At 41.6% G+C, this 19,134-nt stretch overlaps 1 protein-coding gene across 1 annotated transcript in view; it reads right to left on the bottom strand.

The window, feature by feature from the left end:
* Positions 1–19,134, bottom strand: part of RMDN3 (regulator of microtubule dynamics 3) — a 258,511-nt gene that overhangs the window by 5,086 nt on the left and 234,291 nt on the right. Inside the window, exons 10-11 of the mRNA XM_063947778.1 lie at positions 15,996–16,094; positions 15,846–15,899 (exon numbers count right to left, since the gene is read on the bottom strand). Of these exons, the coding sequence (XP_063803848.1) occupies positions 15,846–15,899; positions 15,996–16,094 (153 nt within the window). The remainder of the gene's footprint in view (positions 1–15,845; positions 15,900–15,995; positions 16,095–19,134) is intronic.

The following is a 19,134-nucleotide window of genomic DNA, read 5'->3' as shown; positions in this document are numbered from 1 at the left end:
ACTATAATATAACACTTCTACAATGAACAGAAACTGTTTACCCATAATGGGCCTAATTCTGTTTTTGCTGTGGCTATCTTTTTCGAGTTCACAATTGTGACTATATGCTAATATGAGCAGAAGCTAACCTGAGCATAGGGACGCCTAGGGCTGAAGCATCATTTTATAATTGCTGATACACAGGTACCATTGTTGCAAATCAGGTCATGTCAGAGTGCTTTCTGTAGACGCGCAGGCTGAGCTGCTGTCCTGGGATGCAGAGGGCTCTCTAGTAGCAAGTAAGATCGCAACTGCTAATTTATGCCACTATTAGTCGACAATAACTAGGTCGACAGGGTCTTTAGGTCAGCAGGTCAAAAGGTTGACATTAGTTTTTCACAATTTTTTTCTTTTTTTGAACCTTTTCATACTTAACGATCCACGTGGACTACAATTGGGAACGGTAGCGAGACATGAGAGGAGACACGGTGCACTTATTTGGGTTCCCTGTCACTTTACGGAGAAAACGACACCAAAAACAGTCAAAAAACTCATGTCGACCTAGTACATGTCAACCTAATGCATGTCTAATGGCAATGTCGACCTAATGAGTGTCGACCCAACGACCCATACCCCGTATAACCACTGCTGTTTGTATTTTATAATTACATTTATCCATGATAAATGTAAATTCAGTTGTATTAAGATGCCATTAGTCTAGTTAAAATAATTTGATTATTGATTTTGTTGCGTCATTTCCAATTCACTTGTTTTCCAATTGCAGCCCAGATTTCATCTTTGGGTAAGAGGCTGTTTGAAACACTTATATCTTAAGTACTGACACTACCTTTGATCAGAGCAGGCCCTAACCAAAATTATGCCCTAGGCAAGATTTTGGCGGGTGCCCCCCAGCACCACCGCTAGTTCCGGCTCTGACCCTCCACCCCTTTCCCAGCACCATCACCCATAGCAGTCCTCATTTTGGTGCTCCATCCCCCTATAGTTTAAATAGGAACAGTGTGCACATTCAGTGCGCAGCCCAAAAAAGGGCATGTTTTTGCTGGGAATGGGCATTGCAACACAATACCCCCAATTAAAATTACGCCACACAGTTTATTTTCATTATAGCATGCGAGAGTGTCCCTTATTCACGTTACATCGCACAGGAGTACCACCTTTACTTATATAGGTTACTCCTCACAGTAGTGCCCCATTTTCACATTACAGCACACTGACTTGTTCCTTATTCACATTATACCACACCATATTGCTCTTTATGTACATTAGACCACCCTTTCTATATGTTATGCCACACAGTAGAGCACCTTATACACATTATGTTACACATTAGTAATGCCTTTATACACATATCATCACACAGTAATGCCCCTTACACATATGACACACTTTATTAATGTACTTAAAAATATAATGAGCCTTATACATTATGCCAACCTTTATTAATGCCCTTATACACATAATGTCCCTTACACATATGCCACACATTATTAATGCCCTTATACATATAATGACACACATAATGTCCATTACACATATGCCACACATTATTAATGCCCTTTACACATAATGACACACATGGTGCCCCTTACACATATGTTGCACATTATTAATGCGTTTATACACAACACATATACTGCCCCTTACACATATGCCAGACACTATTGCACAACCAACTCCCCCACACATAGCACTCACACTGCCGTTAACACTGTGACCTCTGCCTCTGATTGCATACAGATGTGTCCTTATACATATTGCCTCAATGCGCCATGCAGCAGGAGATGCCTGGTGTAAGTCACCAGGCAGCCCCTGGCTAGCCCTCCTAACGTCTGGCACTTTTTTTTTTTTGCATTGCTATGTGACTAGGATGCACAAGCAGCTTCTGCTGATTAAAATGATATGCAGCATGCCTATATTGTGTGTGCGACTCTGGCTGTATCTGCATATGAAATGCTATGTTACAGTGATTTCAAGGAATACACTGTAACGTAACATTTCATATGCAGATACAGTCACAGTCACACACAGAATATAGGCATGCTGCATATCATTTTAATCAGCAAAAGCTGCTTGTGCCCCTAGGTATTCCAAATGCCCTAGACATTTGTCTAAATTGCATATGCTTTTAAGTCCTATATTGCATGGCTCCCATTTATGGAGAGTAAGGAACTTGTTTTACATAGCGGAAGTTTCACAAAGAAATTTTTAACTATATAGTACCCTTCTCAAATCCGGAGATACTATCATATTTTTAAATGAATCTAAACTAGCAATTAGTTAAAGGTAAAATAATCGTTATGGTAAAACATACCGTTGATCTACTATTTCTCCTAAGTCCACAGGATCCAGTGGATAACATTGGGATATGATGACGCGACAGCGGATTTGCACCAAACGGTCAAAGCTTTTGGCCTCCCACCATGCATCGGGCCCGTCCATATATCCCCGCCTCCTGGCTCAGGCAAATCAGTTGTTTTCCCAAAGCTCAAGGCAGGAGCATCATAGAGAGCCCTAATCAGGCAAGGAGAACACACATGCACACCGTTCTGTACAAGAAGGAAGAGGTTAGTGAGTGAAAAGGATCCTCAAATCAGATGCGTCAGGGTGGGATCCCTGTGCACTTAGGAGAAATAGTGTTATCAACGGTAAGTTTTACCATAACGATTATTTCTCCGGTAGGGTCCACAGGTTATCCACAGGATAACATTGGGATGTCCCAAAGAAATTTAGTAGTGGGAACGCTCCTGATTGGACAGGAGAATCCTTCGCCAGAATTCAGCGTCCTGAGAGGCAAAGGTATCAATGTAAGCTCTCATGAGCAGGGCCCTCTTCCCTCATGTGCTTATCCTTTCTTACTTTAATAATCTTCAACTGCATCAACTCCAGCAGTCTTCTGCCACCTGATACTTATTCCAGTGTCATCTGCTGATGTAACTTTGTTTATTTACCATGTACTTGTCCTATACTGTCATCAACTGTAAGTTGCTGTTTTCCTGTTTGATTATTCATGTACTCTGTAATTGGGCGCTGCGGAACCCTTGTGGCGCCATATAAATAAAGGATAATAATAATAAAAGGCATAATGTTTAATGAATGTGTTAATGGAAGACCATGTGTCTGCCTTACATATCTGTTCTGCTGAAGCACCACGTTGTGCTGCCCATGACGGACCTACCTTACGAATAGAGTGAGCAGAGACATTAGTCGGAACAGAGAGATCAGCTTGAGAGTATGCTTCTGAAATTGTCATTCGAAGCCATCTCGCCAGTGTCTGCTTATTAGCAGGCCATCCTCTCTTGTGAAATCTGTAGAGAACGAAGAGAGTGTCTGTGTTTCTGATGGCACTGGTACGATCCACGTAGATCCTTAAGGCACGGACTACGTCCAACGATGCATCTCCCGCAAAAAGGTCCGGCCCCTGGAAGGCCAGGACTACAATTTCTTTGTTAAGGTGTAATTTAGACACCACCTTTGGAAAATATCCAGATTTGGTTCTGAGAACTGCTCTATTTGGATAAAAAAAATCAGAAAAGGAGGGCGACATAACAATGCCCCTAAATCTGAAACTCTTCTAGCTGAAGCAATAGCCAGTAGAAAGAGAACTTTAGCTGTCAACCATTTAAGATCCACTCATTTAAGTGGTTCAAATAGGGCAACTTGAAGGACCTTTAGGATCAAACTTAAGTCCCAAGGCACTGTAGGAGGAACAAAATGAGGCTGAATGTGCAGCATTCCCTGGAAAATAGTGCACAAATACTGTAGGTTAGCAATTTTCTTTTGGAACCATACAGTCACTGCTGACGCTTGCACTCCCAAGGAAGCTACCAGTAGACCTTTGTCCATTCCTGAACAATAGGCAAAGCACATAAAATTGCTTAATCGGGCGCTAATACAATGTTATATATACTTGATATGTACCAATTTAGTCTAGTTTGATTTTATTTGAAAAGCAGCTCCTATGTGGCAACTGGATGCCTTTTGCACTAGAAAGATAGATTAAGTTTCAATGGAAACATTAAGGAGCGCTAGTAATATATTGATAAAATTGTTTTTTATTTATTTTATAAATAATAATTACCACATTATAAACAATCTACCTAGTAGCTACAAAGTAACATAAAACCACAATACAATGATTGAATATGCAATATACGTATTTTCAGCTAATTAGCTCTTATTAAAAAGCAGTACTGCAGTCCAAAATTGATATAGTAGGATCAGGAAGTCCTCCAATTTGGTATAGTTAAGTGTAAAATAGAAGAAACCGTCCCACAGTATTGTTGTGAGTTGGTACTTTGTATTTATTGTAAGTTTCCTCGATTTACGAGACACTGATCTCACCCGTAATGGCTGATCACCGCTGATTCCCGTCGATGGCAGTTTTGCGGTACGGACTATGAGCAGCTGGATGTATATCTCCTTAGTATTTCGAGAGGAGATGTCGCAGGTTCTCAACAGTCGGTCCGCTGACAGGGCTTCTCAAGCACAGCGGTGGAGCATCTAGATGTATCGTCTCACCAAACGCCAGAAGGGGAGAGATCTCAAGATTAACCAAAGTATTGGAGGATAGATGAGGACTCCTTCAGTGGACAAGCAGTGCCCGCAGCCCTCAACGCGTTTCTCCGCCCCAAACAAACGGCGGTTTCATCAGGAGGTGTAAGTGTCCAATAGAGGGGTAGATGGATATTTAAATACTTTTGTATCCAATCAACGTTGAAATGATAATATGCACACCTGAGTTTTTGCTCGGTGTGGTAATTGTCAATGGATAATCAGATCCCCTTATATCCAATCAGCTGTTTCAGTGGTAATGCATACACCTGAGCAATCGCTTGACGCTGCATCACTCAGCTAATCAACTCACACATTTGATTTGGTACAAATACATTGTTTGAAAACAGTATTTTCAATAATAAAAGCATATAATATAACCAATAATAAAAAACAATAAACAGAAATATTGATGACACGAGTCCCGACAAATCCATATAAATATGTATATGATGAGCCTACTGCTCATATTATATGGTGTCTGTTTGTATTACTTGCCATTACGACAGATCTCGTGTGTTCAATATCTCACATCAATCCTCATACACAAATATCAGATGTATATATATATATATATATAGATCTTATTTTAATAAAGAACGGCATCCCAGAGGAGTGTAGCTGTAATCTAACTTTATGATTTCTTAGGAGGCTTATAGATGAGAAATCTCTATCTCTATTAGGCATCTACAGTAGCCTAGTGGATACGTAACCGGGCTATGTTGAGAGAGGTCGTTGGTTCTAAACCAACACAGGAATAGTTGCTACATATACTTATTATTTATATAGTTTTTGTATTTTTGATATTTGTAGCGTTTTCATGAATGGGGAAAAGAGAGACAGCATCGATTGTCATCAATTAGGTCCAGGTGATAGAAATTGATATATACATATATGTATTTCTCATTCTCTATACGCAGATAGTAGACCTAATTAGCGGGAGATATAGTAACACATTACAGTCTATTGGAGAGGCTAATAACTAACAGACGTATAATTTTACTTCACCCATTTCTCTTCCCATCTTGGGGTTATCTGGAGGCACACCCAGCTAAATCACCTAATATTATAGATCATATCTTTTGTCGGGAAATAGTTTAAATAGAGACAAATTAAATACTAGAATATAGATATAGTTGTAGAAATAGTTGTACAGCGGGATTTTTTCAAGATGTTCCTATGTATATTACAAACATCGCTATTTCTCATCTGACAAAGTACACTTAAATCTCCGTAGTTGTTCGAAGACTTGCTGAACCAAACTTAGCTCAAAGACAAATAAATCTTGTATATGTTAGAATATGGACAGATCCAATTGACATATGAAATATCAAGAAAGAGGGATAGAGGGAAAACAGTGGAAATTTTATTTATACATTATTTAGCTCAATATTTTCATTGAGACCCAGAGGAAACAGGGTATCCAAAACGCATATCCAGTAAGCTTCCCTATTACAAAGGAGACTATGGGGTATATGCAATTCACGGCGAATCGCGGCAAATTATCGCCGTTTTTTAATTCGACACAATTCGACAGGTGAATTCCGGCAGGTGGCTGCCGGAATTCACCATATTCAATGAAAAACGGATTCGACAGTCCCGCGGGCAAAAAACGGCCGATTTGCCGCGAATTAAAAAAACGGGAAAAACCCAGAAAAAAATGGCGTGGGGTCCCCCCTCCAAAGCATAACCAGCCTCGGGCTCTTCGAGCTGGTCCTGGTTCTAAAAATGCGGGGGGAAAATTGACAGGGGATCCCCCGTATTTTTAAAACCAGCACCGGGCTCTGCACCTGATGCTGGTGCAAAAAATACGGGGGACAAAAAGAGTAGGGGTCCCCCGTATTTTATACACCAGCAGCGGGCTCCACTAGCTGGACAGATAATGCCACAGCCGGGGGTCACTTTTATACAGCGCCCTGCGGCCGTGGCATTAAATATCCAACTAGTCATCCCTGGCCGGGGTACCCTGGGGGAGTGGGGACCCCTTCAATCAAGGGGTCCCCCCCCCCCAGCCACCCAAGGGCCAGGGGTGAAGCCCGAGGCTGTCCCCCCCATCCAATGGCTGCGGATGGGAGGCTGATAGCCTTGAGTAAAATGACAAGAATATTGTTTTTTCCAGTAGTACTACAAGTCCCAGCAAGCCTCCCCCGCAAGCTGGTACTTGGAGAACCACAAGTACCAGCATGCGGGAGAAAAACGGGCCCGCTGGTACCTGTAGTACTACTGGAAAAAAAATACCCCAATAAAAACAGGACACACACACCTTGAGAGTAAAACTTTATTACACACCTGCCGACACACACATACTTACCTATGTTGACACGCCGACTGCCAGAGTCTCCGACGATCCGGGGTACCTGTGAAAAAAATTATACTCACCTCAATCCAGTGTCCGGGAGATAATCCACGTACTTGTTAACAAAAAAAACCGAACACCCGTACCATGCCGGACTGAAAGGGGTCCCATGCTTACACATCAGACCCCTTTCCCCGAATGCCGGGACACCACGTGACTCCTGTCACTGAGGTCCCTTCAGCCAATCAGGAAGCGCTAGTTCCGTGGCGCTCACCTGGTTGGCTGTGCGCTGTCTGAGCTGTCAGACAGCGCATCGCAAAGCCTCTCCATTACTTGCAATGGTGGGAACTTTGCCGTCTGCGGGGGGTTACCCGCGGTCAGCCGCTGACCGGCGGGTGACCTCACCGCTAGCTGCAAAGTTCCCACCATTGAATATAATGGAGGGCGCTGTGCGATGCGCTGTCTGAGTTCAGACAGCGCACAGCCAATCAGGTGAGCGCAACGAAGTTGCGCTTCCTGATTGGCTTTAGAGACCTTTCTGTGACAGCTGTCACTGAGAGGTCTGTCTGCATTCGGGGATAGGGGTCCCATGTGTCATGGGACCCCTATCCTGAGGTGAGTATATTTATCTTTTATTTTCAGGTGCCCCTGGATTCTACTTGGAGAAGAGGACCGATGTCGGCGTGTGAACATAGGTAAGTATGTGTGTGTCGACGTATGAAATAAAGTTTTACTTTCACGGTGTCTGTCTCCTGTTTTTATTTGGGTATTTTTTTCCCAGTAGTACTACAGGTACCAGCGGGCCCGTTTTTCTCCCGCATGCTGGTACTTGTGGTTCTCCAAGTACCAGCTTGCGGGGGAGGCTTGCTGGGACTTGTAGTACTACTGGAAAAAACAATATTCTTGTCATTTTACTCAAGGCTATCAGCCTCCCATCCGCAGCCATTGGATGGGGGGGACAGCCTCGGGCTTCACCCCTGGCCCTTGGGTGGCTGGGGGGGGGGACCCCTTGATTGAAGGGGTCCCCACTCCCCCAGGGTACCCCGGCCAGGGATGACTAGTTGGATATTTAATGCCACGGCCGCAGGGCGCTGTATAAAAGTGACCCCCGGCTGTGGCATTATCTGTCCAGCTAGTGGAGCCCGCTGCTGGTGTATAAAATACGGGGGACCCCTACTCTTTTTGTCCCCCGTATTTTTTGCACCAGCATCAGGCGCAGAGCCCGGTGCTGGTTTTAAAAATATGGGGGAACCCCTGTCAATTTTTCCCCCGCATTTTTAGAACCAGGACCAGCTCGAAGAGCCCGAGGCTGGTTATGCTTTGGAGGGGGGAGCCCACGCCATTTTTTTCAGGGATTTTACCATTCCATCCAAAAAAATAAAAATAAAAAATATTATTTTTAAAAATATATAAATAATACTTGTGCCTCCAAAAAAGACAAACCAAGTACCTAATCCCTTCTAATATAAATAGATATAATATTACCAAGAAAAAAACACACACAAAAAACATGTTTTAATTTTTTTTTATTAGTTTCACCATCCAAAGTGTGGCGGATTGAAAATGACGAATTTACTGTCTAAAAGCACTGTTGTCGAATTTCCAAACTTCCATTGAATAGACTTTGGTTGAATTGCAGCATGTGTATCATTGCAAAAAAGTCGAATTTGTCAAAAGTCGAATTTCAAAAAGTCGAATTTTGAAAGTCCGTTTTTTTGTCGGAAAGTACTGAATTGCATTGTCGAATTTTTTTTTTTGGCGAATAATTCCCGAAATTCGACAATTTCGTGAATTCGACCGCAATTGCATATACCCCTTTATCTGTCCCCACCACGAAATGTCTGCTTTATATGTTCCACTCCCTGTATATGTAGAACACTACATTCCCCTCCATGTAATGAATTAACATGTCTAGGTACACTATGATTCGTTGATTTTTTATTTATTAATCTTCTGTGTTCCAGGAACCTGGTGTTGAGAGAGCGTGTAGTTCTACCAACATATTGGCTCCCACAGTTACACGAAATTAGATATACAACGAATGTGGTTAGGCAGTTTATATTGCCCACTATATCAAAAGATTCTTTGGTTCTACATGACAAGAATTGTGTACTTTCTTTGATGTATCTACAAGTAATACACTTAGGTCTGTTGCATCTATAGCAACCTGTTCTCAGGCCACTTGGACAGGAATTTATATGGTTCTGTTCATTAGGTATTGAGAAATGACTAGGAGATAAATAATTTTGTAAATTCATAGTTTTCTTAAAATCCTACTATATCAATTTTGGACTGCAGTACTGCTTTTTAATAAGAGCTAATTAGCTGAAAATACGTATATTGCATATTCAATCATTGTATTGTGGTTTTATGTTACTTTGTAGCTACTAGGTAGATTGTTTATAATGTGGTAATTATTATTTATAAAATAAATAAAAAACAATTTTATCAATATATTACTAGCGCTCCTTAATGTTTCCATTGAAACTTAATCTATCTTTCTTTGTCCATTCCTGCTTGAAGGACTGCCAAAACTCTGGAAACTATGAACGCCCTAGGGTCAAATTTCCGGTCACTGCACCACTGAATATAGGCTTGCCGTATTCATGGATAAATGCAAGCTGAGGAAGGTTTCCTTGCTCTGAGCATTGAATTACCTGTTGTGAGAATCATCTTGCTTTCAAAGACAATCAATCCAGGTGCTTGTGATAGCAAGGACCATGAGACAGTAGATCTGGACGTTGAGGGAGTAAGACTGGAGCATCCATCGACATCCTCTGCAGATCTGTGTACCAATGTCTTCTGGGCCAAGCCAGAGCTATTAGTATCACGGCACCCTTTCCTTGTTTTACCTTTCGCGTTACCTGGGGTAACAGGGCGACTGGTGGAAACACATAGGCCAGATGAAAGTCCCACCTCACTGACAGGGCATCCACAAAGATCGCTCTGGGATCCTTCGTTCTTGACCCGTATGTGGGAACTTTGTTGTTCTGGCGTGACGCCATGAGATTTATCTCTGGTAACCTCCATTTGTCTACCAGATTTTGGGAGACCTTTGGGTGTAAAGCCCATTTGTTTGCATGAATTGCACGTCGACTGAGAAAATCCGCTTTCCAGTTTTGGACTCCCAGAATGAACACTGCGGACAAGGCTGGAAGATGAAGTTCTGCCCACTTTAATGCGTGACCTACCTCCTTCATTGCATTCTGGCTGCGAGTTCCTCCCTGATGGGTGAGGTACGCTACTGCCGTTGCATTGTCCGAGCGGATTTGGACTGGTTTCCCCTTTAGGATGTCCTTTGCCTGAATAAGTGCCATATATCCGAGCGGATTTGGACTGGTTTCCCCTGAAGGATGTCCTTTGCCTGAATAAGTGCCATATATATGGCCCGAAGTTCCAATATATTTATTGGCAGGCAATTTTCTTCCTTGGTCCTCTGCCCCTGGAAGCAGCTCCTTCCTGACACTGCTCCCCAGCCCTGAAGACTGGCATCCGTTGTCAGAATTTCCCAATCTGATATCCAAAACGGTCTCCCTTTGTTCACATGTGATGTCTGTAGACATCAGGCTAATGACCACCTTACTCCCAGAGGAAGGACCATAGTCTGCGTTTTTATTGTCTGATGACAACCATTCCATTTGGAAAGGATCAGACATTGCAGAGGCCTCGAATGGAACTGAGCATACTCCACCATGTTGAATTTCGACACCATCAACCACATCACACGAATTGCGGTGTGAATGGATACCCTTTGACTGTGTAGCAGCTCCTGAATCCTTGACTGAATTTTGGATATTTTGATCAGAGGTAGAAATACTCTCTGAAGACCTGAATCCAGCACACACCCCCAAATGAGTCATCCGTTGTGACGGAACCAGGGACTACTTTGCCCAATTTATGAGCCATCTGTGTCTCTGTAAACAAGCTATTGTCTGTTGCAGATGACACTAAAGCAATTCCTAATACTGTACCAGGATTAATAAGTCATTGAGGTATGGAAAAATTCCTTATTCCCTGCTGATGGAGATAAGATGCCATCACCACCATAATTTTGGTGAATACTCTGGGAGCTGTGGCCAGTTCAAATGGTAGGGCCTGAAACTGAAAATTATGCTGGATTATAGCAAATCTGAGATAGCGCTGATGGGGCAGTGCTATCGGAACATGTAGGTAAGCATCCTGGATATCCAGGGATACCATAAAATCCTCCGGCTCCATGGCCAAAATAATGGAAAGTCAAGTCTCCATATGAAACCGGGGCACCCAAATGTACTTGTTCAGCACTTTGAGATTGAGAATGGGTCGGAACGACCCATTCGGCTTCTGGACTAGAAACAGGTTGGAATAAAAACCTTGTCTTCGTTGTGCAGGGGGAACTGGAATAATCACTCCTGACATGCAACTTCTGAACTACCTCTCGCAAAGCCCTGGCCTTCGATTCCACTGAAGACAGGCTGGTATAGAAAAACCTTTGAGGAGGGTGTTTCTTGAAAGCAAATGCTTAACCATGAGATACCGCTTCTTGCACCCAGGCATCTGTGGTAGACTGCTGCCAGACATGTGCAAACTGAAGAAGTCGGCTTCCCACCGTGGGTTCCCCCAGGTGCAGGCCCGCACCATCAGGCTGATGGATTATCTTCTGATTTGGAAGCCAGTCCTCTGGTAGCCCAATGCATTTAAGTCTTACTAGACTTGTTGGATTGGGACAGTTTACCATCACCCTTTTCCTTTTGCTTTTCCTTGATTCCGAAAGGGACTTAAAGATGTAAATCTAGGTTTGAATTTGTGTGTGGAAGTAAACGTCACTTTCTTGGAATCTGCTTCTGACTCCAAAATACTGTTTAATTTTTTACCAAAAAGAATATCTCCAGTAAAAGGCAAAGACACCAGAACCTTTTTGGATTCGGAGTCAGCTTTCCATGTACGTAGCCAAACCGCTCTGCGAGCTGCTACTGCTGATGCCTGAGAGGCAATTGTACCCATATCCAAGGCTGCTTCTTCCATAAACTACGCCGCCTGTTTGATATGTGCAATATGAGATTTTTGCTCTCTAGATGCCATTGAAAGATCCTCCTCCAATGCATCAAGCCCAAGCTGCCACTGCTTTTGCCATCCAAGCTGAAGCAATGGCTGGTCTTATGATTGCCCCAGACAAGGAAAAAATGGTTTTAAGAAAACCATTGATTCTTCTATCCGTGACATCATTTAATGATGTTTACGGCAGAGGTAATGTAGATTTTCGCACCAGTCGAATGACATGCGTATCTACTTTGGGAGCCACCTCCCTTTTTAAACAGTCCCCAGCCAGAAGAGGATATTCGGAATATCATTTCTTTGGAATTCTAAACTTCTTACTGGGCGTAACCCAAGCCTCTTGCATAATTTCCGTCAGCTGTTCTGACCCAGGAAACACAGTCCTGACTGTTTTAGGATGTTTAAACACAGGTGCCTTAGATTTTAATACAGGCTCTGCGCCTCCTCTAAGGATAGAATGGCTTTCATTGATCTAATCAGCTCAGGTATGTCTACCGAGCTGAGGCCTTCCTCCTAGTCTCTGTATGCAGACCCGGAGTGTGACGAGTCCTCATCCTCTGACGGGTCCTCATCTGAATCATGTGTAGACTGTGAAGATGTTGTTTCATATCTATGTGATTTACTTACCACCGGCCTTTCAGTCTGTTTTTGTTGAGAGGCTGCGTTTCCCCTGCTAGATGTAATAAACCCCAGGTGGAAGATTACATGTAAGGGTTAACAGGGTAACCTATAAGACAGAGATTTTCAACTTTTTACAACTTGCGGCACACGGAACAAGATCTAAATATTGCTAAGGCACATTCAAATATAATGGTGATGCCTGGTGCAGTTGCGTGTCCTAGGATGTCATGTCACAGCTTCTCCATAGGTAACGCCTGAGCCACATCTGAGAAAGCCAGAAGAGCCCAACACCTCCTGGGCCCATAAATAGAACTGGCTCTGCAACCACTAAACCCACCAGTATTGATCGTTCCAGGGCCTCAGTAGCGGCAAAACATTGACGGGCCTGGCTGTGCTTCTATGGCGGCATACCTGGAGACTGCTCAGGGCACACCAGTGTGCCACGGCACAGTGGTTGAAAAACACTGCTATAAGAGATGGCATTATCCGCTCAGCTATACTGGATAATGTCTGTGCAAAAGTAGCCCATGGGGGTTCAACCTGAACCTGTGCCTGCCTAGGATTATTTAAGAGGTTCGGTGAAAGCTAAAACAATTTAAACATAATCCATTTTGAACCAGATCCTGAGAGGTTAACCCAGTTTCACAAGACAAATATGAAATGAGTGTTGGTGCTGCGGTGGAAAGTGTATTTTCCTCACCCTTGGCGCTCTTAGATATGATAAATAAATCACACATCTGTACAGTGTTAACTACACAATTTGTGACTGCAATCACTTTAAAATTGGTTAAAGTGACATACAATCCGACCCTACCCTGCTTTGCACCAGCATTGAGGATCGGAATACACAGAAAACTGACAGAATTATAGTAAAGTCAGCAATCACACTAGCAATCAGTCACAGGTTATACATTTATATAATAAGCAATATGAGCACATAATCAACTACAAATACATTTCAAGTATGTAGGAGAACATATTACTGCATTACCTTATATAGGAGTTTTAAAAGTATTCAGTCACACAGCGAAAGAAAAGAGCAGCAATAGTTTTCAGACTCATATGCATCAGGCACTTATCCAACTATTCATACTCAAAAGGTAGAGATTTAGTGCTGTATCACCCGGCTCAGGAGAGTGGAATACAGGGAGACTTCACCCCGCTTCCAGGATCTATCAATACGTTAGCAAACGCTCAGTGGCTCCAGACGCTAATTGTGTACACACTTGCCCTGTGAACCTACAGTGAACACAGATGCCCAAGTGAACACTGACGCACCAGTCACACAGATGCCTATGCTGTGACTGGGTCCTTTGGGTGCACCCAAGGTGGCAGCCGCGTCAGCGACTGTTCGGTAGTCTCCTCCAGAAACTGTGCGGCTGTGTCCGTTATCCCCTACTAAGCGGAATCGATGCCTTACCTTCTACCCGTGCTCTGGCCACAGCCTAGTAACTTCTGCTGGACTTGCTAGTACATCCTACACATATGCCCGCTGAAACAGCACTGTGCACGTGGGTAAGTGTCGTTGCGACCCGGAGGGGAGTTGTTGGAGCGACTCTTTCTAAGGTACTCTTTCTAAGACGCTTTTTAGACAAGATCACTCAAAAAAAAATAGTAAGACTATAAAAATAAAATAAAAAAGCTTATGGCTGCTAAAAACCAGCAGCCCATTGACCATGGTCCGGCTCCTGCAGCACCAAACAAAAAACTGATTTGCCTGAGCCAGGAAGCGGGGATATATGGATGGGACCGTTGCATGCTGGGAGGCCAAAAGCTTTGACCATTTGGTGCAAATCCGCTGTCACGTCATCATATCCCAATGTTATCCTGAGGATAACCTGTGGACCCTGCCGGAGAAACTAGCCATATAACTTATTGCCGCTTTAAATTTAGTAGCGAAGTCGCCTAAATCTCACCAGTTCCATAATCCCAATAACTATTACATAACCCCTTATGTTTTGTTCTTTTCTTCGAAAGGTATTTCTCATATTGCCTGGAGGTAGGTTCTGGGTTATTATCTTGAAGTAGGATTAACGCTTGATTAACTAGGCATATATTAGAGGGTATTGCATGGTGCTGCAAAATGCTGTGGTAGCCCTTTGATTCAGGGTTCCAGTCACTCAGTTGCTGTTCCAGTTGCCAACTTAGGATCCAGCAAAAGAGCCTGGGACCACTATGCTTTCTCCTCTATGTGTTAGTTGGTGTCACACAACGAGGAATGATCCTTTTGCCTACTCATTGGGAGTGCAAAAACCCTGTGTAATGAACAAAAGATTTTAAATTTTGATTTATTAGTCCATAAGACCTTCTTTTCAGTCTTCAATAGTCCACTGGCGATGCTTCTTGGCCCAGACAAGCTTCTTCCGTATTTTGCCATCTAGCAAATCTTTCTTACCACCACTCGACTCATCAGACCTGCACCTCAAAGTCTTCTCTTCACAGTTAAAATGGAGACTTGTTAGCTTTGACCAGCGTTGCTTGAATCCGTTATCCTGTGAGCCGTGTATCACGCAAGCTGATGACTCTCAAAAACTTGTCTTCTGATTATTTTGTGGCTTTGTGTCTGACAGAGTTCTTCCCCTTAGAGTTTCCTTTAATTTTCAGGTGCCTTTTGATGGTGTAGGACACTTTAGTTACTGATACCTTGGTTGTCTTTGCTTTATCTAAATGAAAGACCTACACTTCTAAGGTTTATAGTGGCCTGTCTTCCTGTGTTAATTGCCTTTTTCTCACCATAACAATAGTACTATACTACTTCATGCAGTGCAATACTGTCCGAATAATTCTTGAGAGGTTGTAATAACAGTCAGTTCTAACACTGCTTCTTTACAAAAGGGGTAATCAATAGACATTGGGACACCTGTAAGTATTGTTTCATCAACTTTCAAATTAATTCCATTGCTGCAGAACAGCTTTAAATTCTTAGCCCCCGGCAATTTTTCGGAGCTATTGAATTTATCCCGCTGCATATTCTAATGCGGGCCGTTTTCGCCTGTTTTTAAGACATTTTCCCCAATGCCTTTTAACTTCTTTTTTTTGCTCCTGCCGAATGTTTCACCTAGGCGAAAAAACTTCCCTGCTATTGAATAGGGAGAATCCCCATTCTCCCTAAAAAACAGCAAACAGTGCAAGGTCCTAACTGAATATCCCCCTAGCCTTTTTTATAACTGTGAAATCTACATTATTTTTCAGTTTCTGAAACCTACATTATTTTTTTAGTTTCTGCTAGCCTAAACTTTTTCTTCCAACCACTAAAAGTTTACCACTTACCTTGGTACCATTTCAGGATATTCAGTTTTTCACTACAAAGTATATAAATGGGGATGTTTTAAAAGTATATTACCTTTGCAATGTTAACCCTTGCCGCTTTGGAAAATCCTGGTGAGAGTTCCTCTGCCTGTATTAAGACACAAAAGGTACAAAATGTCGATGTACTGCAATTATATGTCCAAAAGAAAAAAAAAACCACACATGCGCACACATACACATTTACCTTGAGGAACTTTTCCAAAGCCTCTTGCACAGTAGCACTTGGTGGGGTTTCATATAAGGCAGAAGCAGTTTTTCTCTCTAGCCAGCCAAGATTAGAGACCTGAACAAACAGATATTTCTGATCACGTCAGCAAATTTGATACATTTTTCATGGCTAGAGTTGCTTACTGTATCACATTTAGGCAGTGTAGATCGGATCAGGCAACAAATTATATTCCAAAGAAGTATCTTGAGCACAAGGTCAATGAGAACTGAATAACAAAGTGAATGGGGCGTTTATGTATCTCCTATTAAATAAACCAAACATTAGGATTTTCAGTTACGGAATAACATCACTTTAGGATTTCCAGTTGGCTTAAAAAAAGCACCTGGTTTGTGGTTGATGGCTTATACAGGTTAGTAAATAGTGTATACAATAGAGACCTTCACTCTCAATATTTTCCAAACTGTAGGTTTTAAATCACAGGTTATTTACCGTCTGAAGAAAGCAGGATAAATGGTTTACCTGGGTTTTTTAATACACTGGCCACCACTTAGCTACAGAGGTGCTGCGATGCGTGCATGCGGCTCACGGGATAGCAGGATGTGCGTACTCGCTATCCTTTCACTTACAATGGGAGATCCATGGGACTGATCGTGCATCCCGTGGCATAGCGCTGCCAGAATACACAACTACAAAGCATTTCACTGACTAGGTGCTCATGGCTAGTCAAATAATAATATTTAGAGTTCCCCAACCAAGAAATGGAATACTAAACAGAGGAGGGACCCATTTAACTTCATATCAATTAGGGCAGTACGGATGGTGTAATGGTTAGCATTACCGCCTCACAGCACTGAGGTTATGTGTTCGTTCCCACCATGGCTCTAACTGTGTGGAGTTTGTATATTCTCTCTGTACTTGCGTAGGTTTCCTCCGGGTACTCTGGTTTCCTACCACATTCCAAAAATATACTGGTAGGTTAACTGGCTATCAACCAAAATTAACCCTAGTGTGATTGTGTCTGTGTGTACATGTGATAGGGAATATAGATTGTAAGCTCCACTGGGGCAGGGACTGATGTGAATGGTCAAATATTCTCTGTAAAAGCACTGCGGAATGTGTGTGCGCTATATAAATAATAATAATAATAATAAAAAATAAATAATAATAATAATAATAATATCAATTACGATTAAAGCACAACTCAACAATGCAAAGACACGGTGTAGAGGTAGCTATCCCAGTCACTGATACTATTATACGTTGTAGGAACATACAAGTTATCATAAATCAGCCCTCTTGGTTTTATCTGGTCCAGGTTGGTTTTGCCTTGTAAATGGTTGCCACTTTAAAAAGACCAGCATTCTCGCCCAAAGTCCCACACCTCGGACCCTATTACATTTACCTCCTGGAGGTAGAGTGCTGGTATTTTATTCAATGTCCTTATCTACCATCTCCTGCTGCTAACAGCCCCCTTTGGAATATCCTTAATTAGTACTTTCTCCCAAAAGCCCTGAATTATCTGACTAATTTGCTTGTATGCAGTAGTTTTTATGTTTTAGTTACCAATTTGAAACTATGCAAGACAATACTTTTATTTCAGTGTTTATGTAGTGATGGCTACAACCTTTATTAAGTGATAGGTATATTCTTACAATATGGTGCTTTTATTGGTTACATAACAATTTAGATCAAATAAATGGATATTACATTCTACATTTCCTCATTTTTAGTATTTATATATCCTAACTTTAATGTATAAGTAATTAGAAAACATAAAATAAACATTACTTGATTTCATAAGACTTTTCCCTTTCTTTTGATATTTGTTAGAATCACCTCTATAATTACCCCCAGTCGGGAAACACAAGAGCATAGCGCTAAAGTATTTGTGATTAAAAAAAATATATTTTCTATAACTATAGAAGAGTTGCATGAAGACTTATGCTAATAATATAGTAAAACGTTTCTGTCCCTCTCATTTTGGATGCAGAAAGTAGTATGTATTGTAACATATAAAACACATCAAATCAAATAAACAAAACAAAAGAGAAAAACATAAAAAAAAGAAAATTATAAATGAGCTTGTTCAGGAATCACATGGAGAATAACTGTCGACTGCAACACAGCAATAATGACTAATTTATGTCCAATCAGTTAATCCATTAATACATTCAATGGACAAATGCAGAATTGCCCCTTACAGTAGACTTCGAAGGGTGATAGACAATAATTCAACCAAGTTCATGTCTTTTAAAGGTACCAGGTAATATTTTTAGTTAGATCGGATTTTGTGTTAAACCTATACTGTTGTTTGAGACATTTTGTTTGGAAAGGAGTGGGATAATTCATTTGGAATTAAATTCCATCTCTATAATGGAGATGCTGATTTCGTTGATTATATCATACCTGGCCGAACTTTGGACCGGAGCTGCAGATCCCTATTGATATTCTATGTGAACATTAAGTAATGGGATTGTGTGTCTCAATCTCTGACTTTATAGGACAGTCATTTTTGTCAACTCTTTTTTTTTTCTTCCACTTATGCACTCAATGACTTTACATGGTAATGATTTTATTGTTGGCAACTGTACAACATTTATTGCGTTTTAATACTTTGAGTATACTTTTTGTAAAAATCAAAAAACCCAATAAAAAGATTTAAAAATAAATAAATAAAATTTCCATCTCTAAGTGCCCAGGTTCTTTCATATTGGCAGGAGCAAATAATTCCACAAATTCCCAATAGGTTTCACATCAGGGCTTTGAATGAGTCACTCCAAGACATTTATATTATTATATTTAAATAAAAAAGGACCCTCAACAGTGGCACTACCAGGAAAGTTAGTTAGCTGCTAATCAGGAAACATGTCAATCTCACAGCTCATATAGGGAGATGCATCACACCTTTGAGAGAGAGAGATAAAGTGAAGAGAGAAAAAGTACCAACAAAACTGTTCCCAACTGGCATTTTTTTTTCAAACACATCCCGTAAAATGACATAAAACGACTGGCTGATACTATCTCCACTATATCTCTCTCAAGACTTTGCTACATCTCACCGACAGAGTGAAATATCAGTAGGCAAAAGGACGTATTATAGAAAAATAGGAATTTAATACCTATGGGTAATTCCTTTTCTCGTAGTCCGTAGTGG

This window comes from Pseudophryne corroboree, chromosome 12 (assembly GCF_028390025.1).
Source record: "Pseudophryne corroboree isolate aPseCor3 chromosome 12, aPseCor3.hap2, whole genome shotgun sequence".
NCBI classification, from domain to species: domain Eukaryota; kingdom Metazoa; phylum Chordata; class Amphibia; order Anura; family Myobatrachidae; genus Pseudophryne; species Pseudophryne corroboree.
Note: the sequence above shows the minus strand (reverse complement) of the source record. Positions and strands in the feature narration are given on the sequence as shown.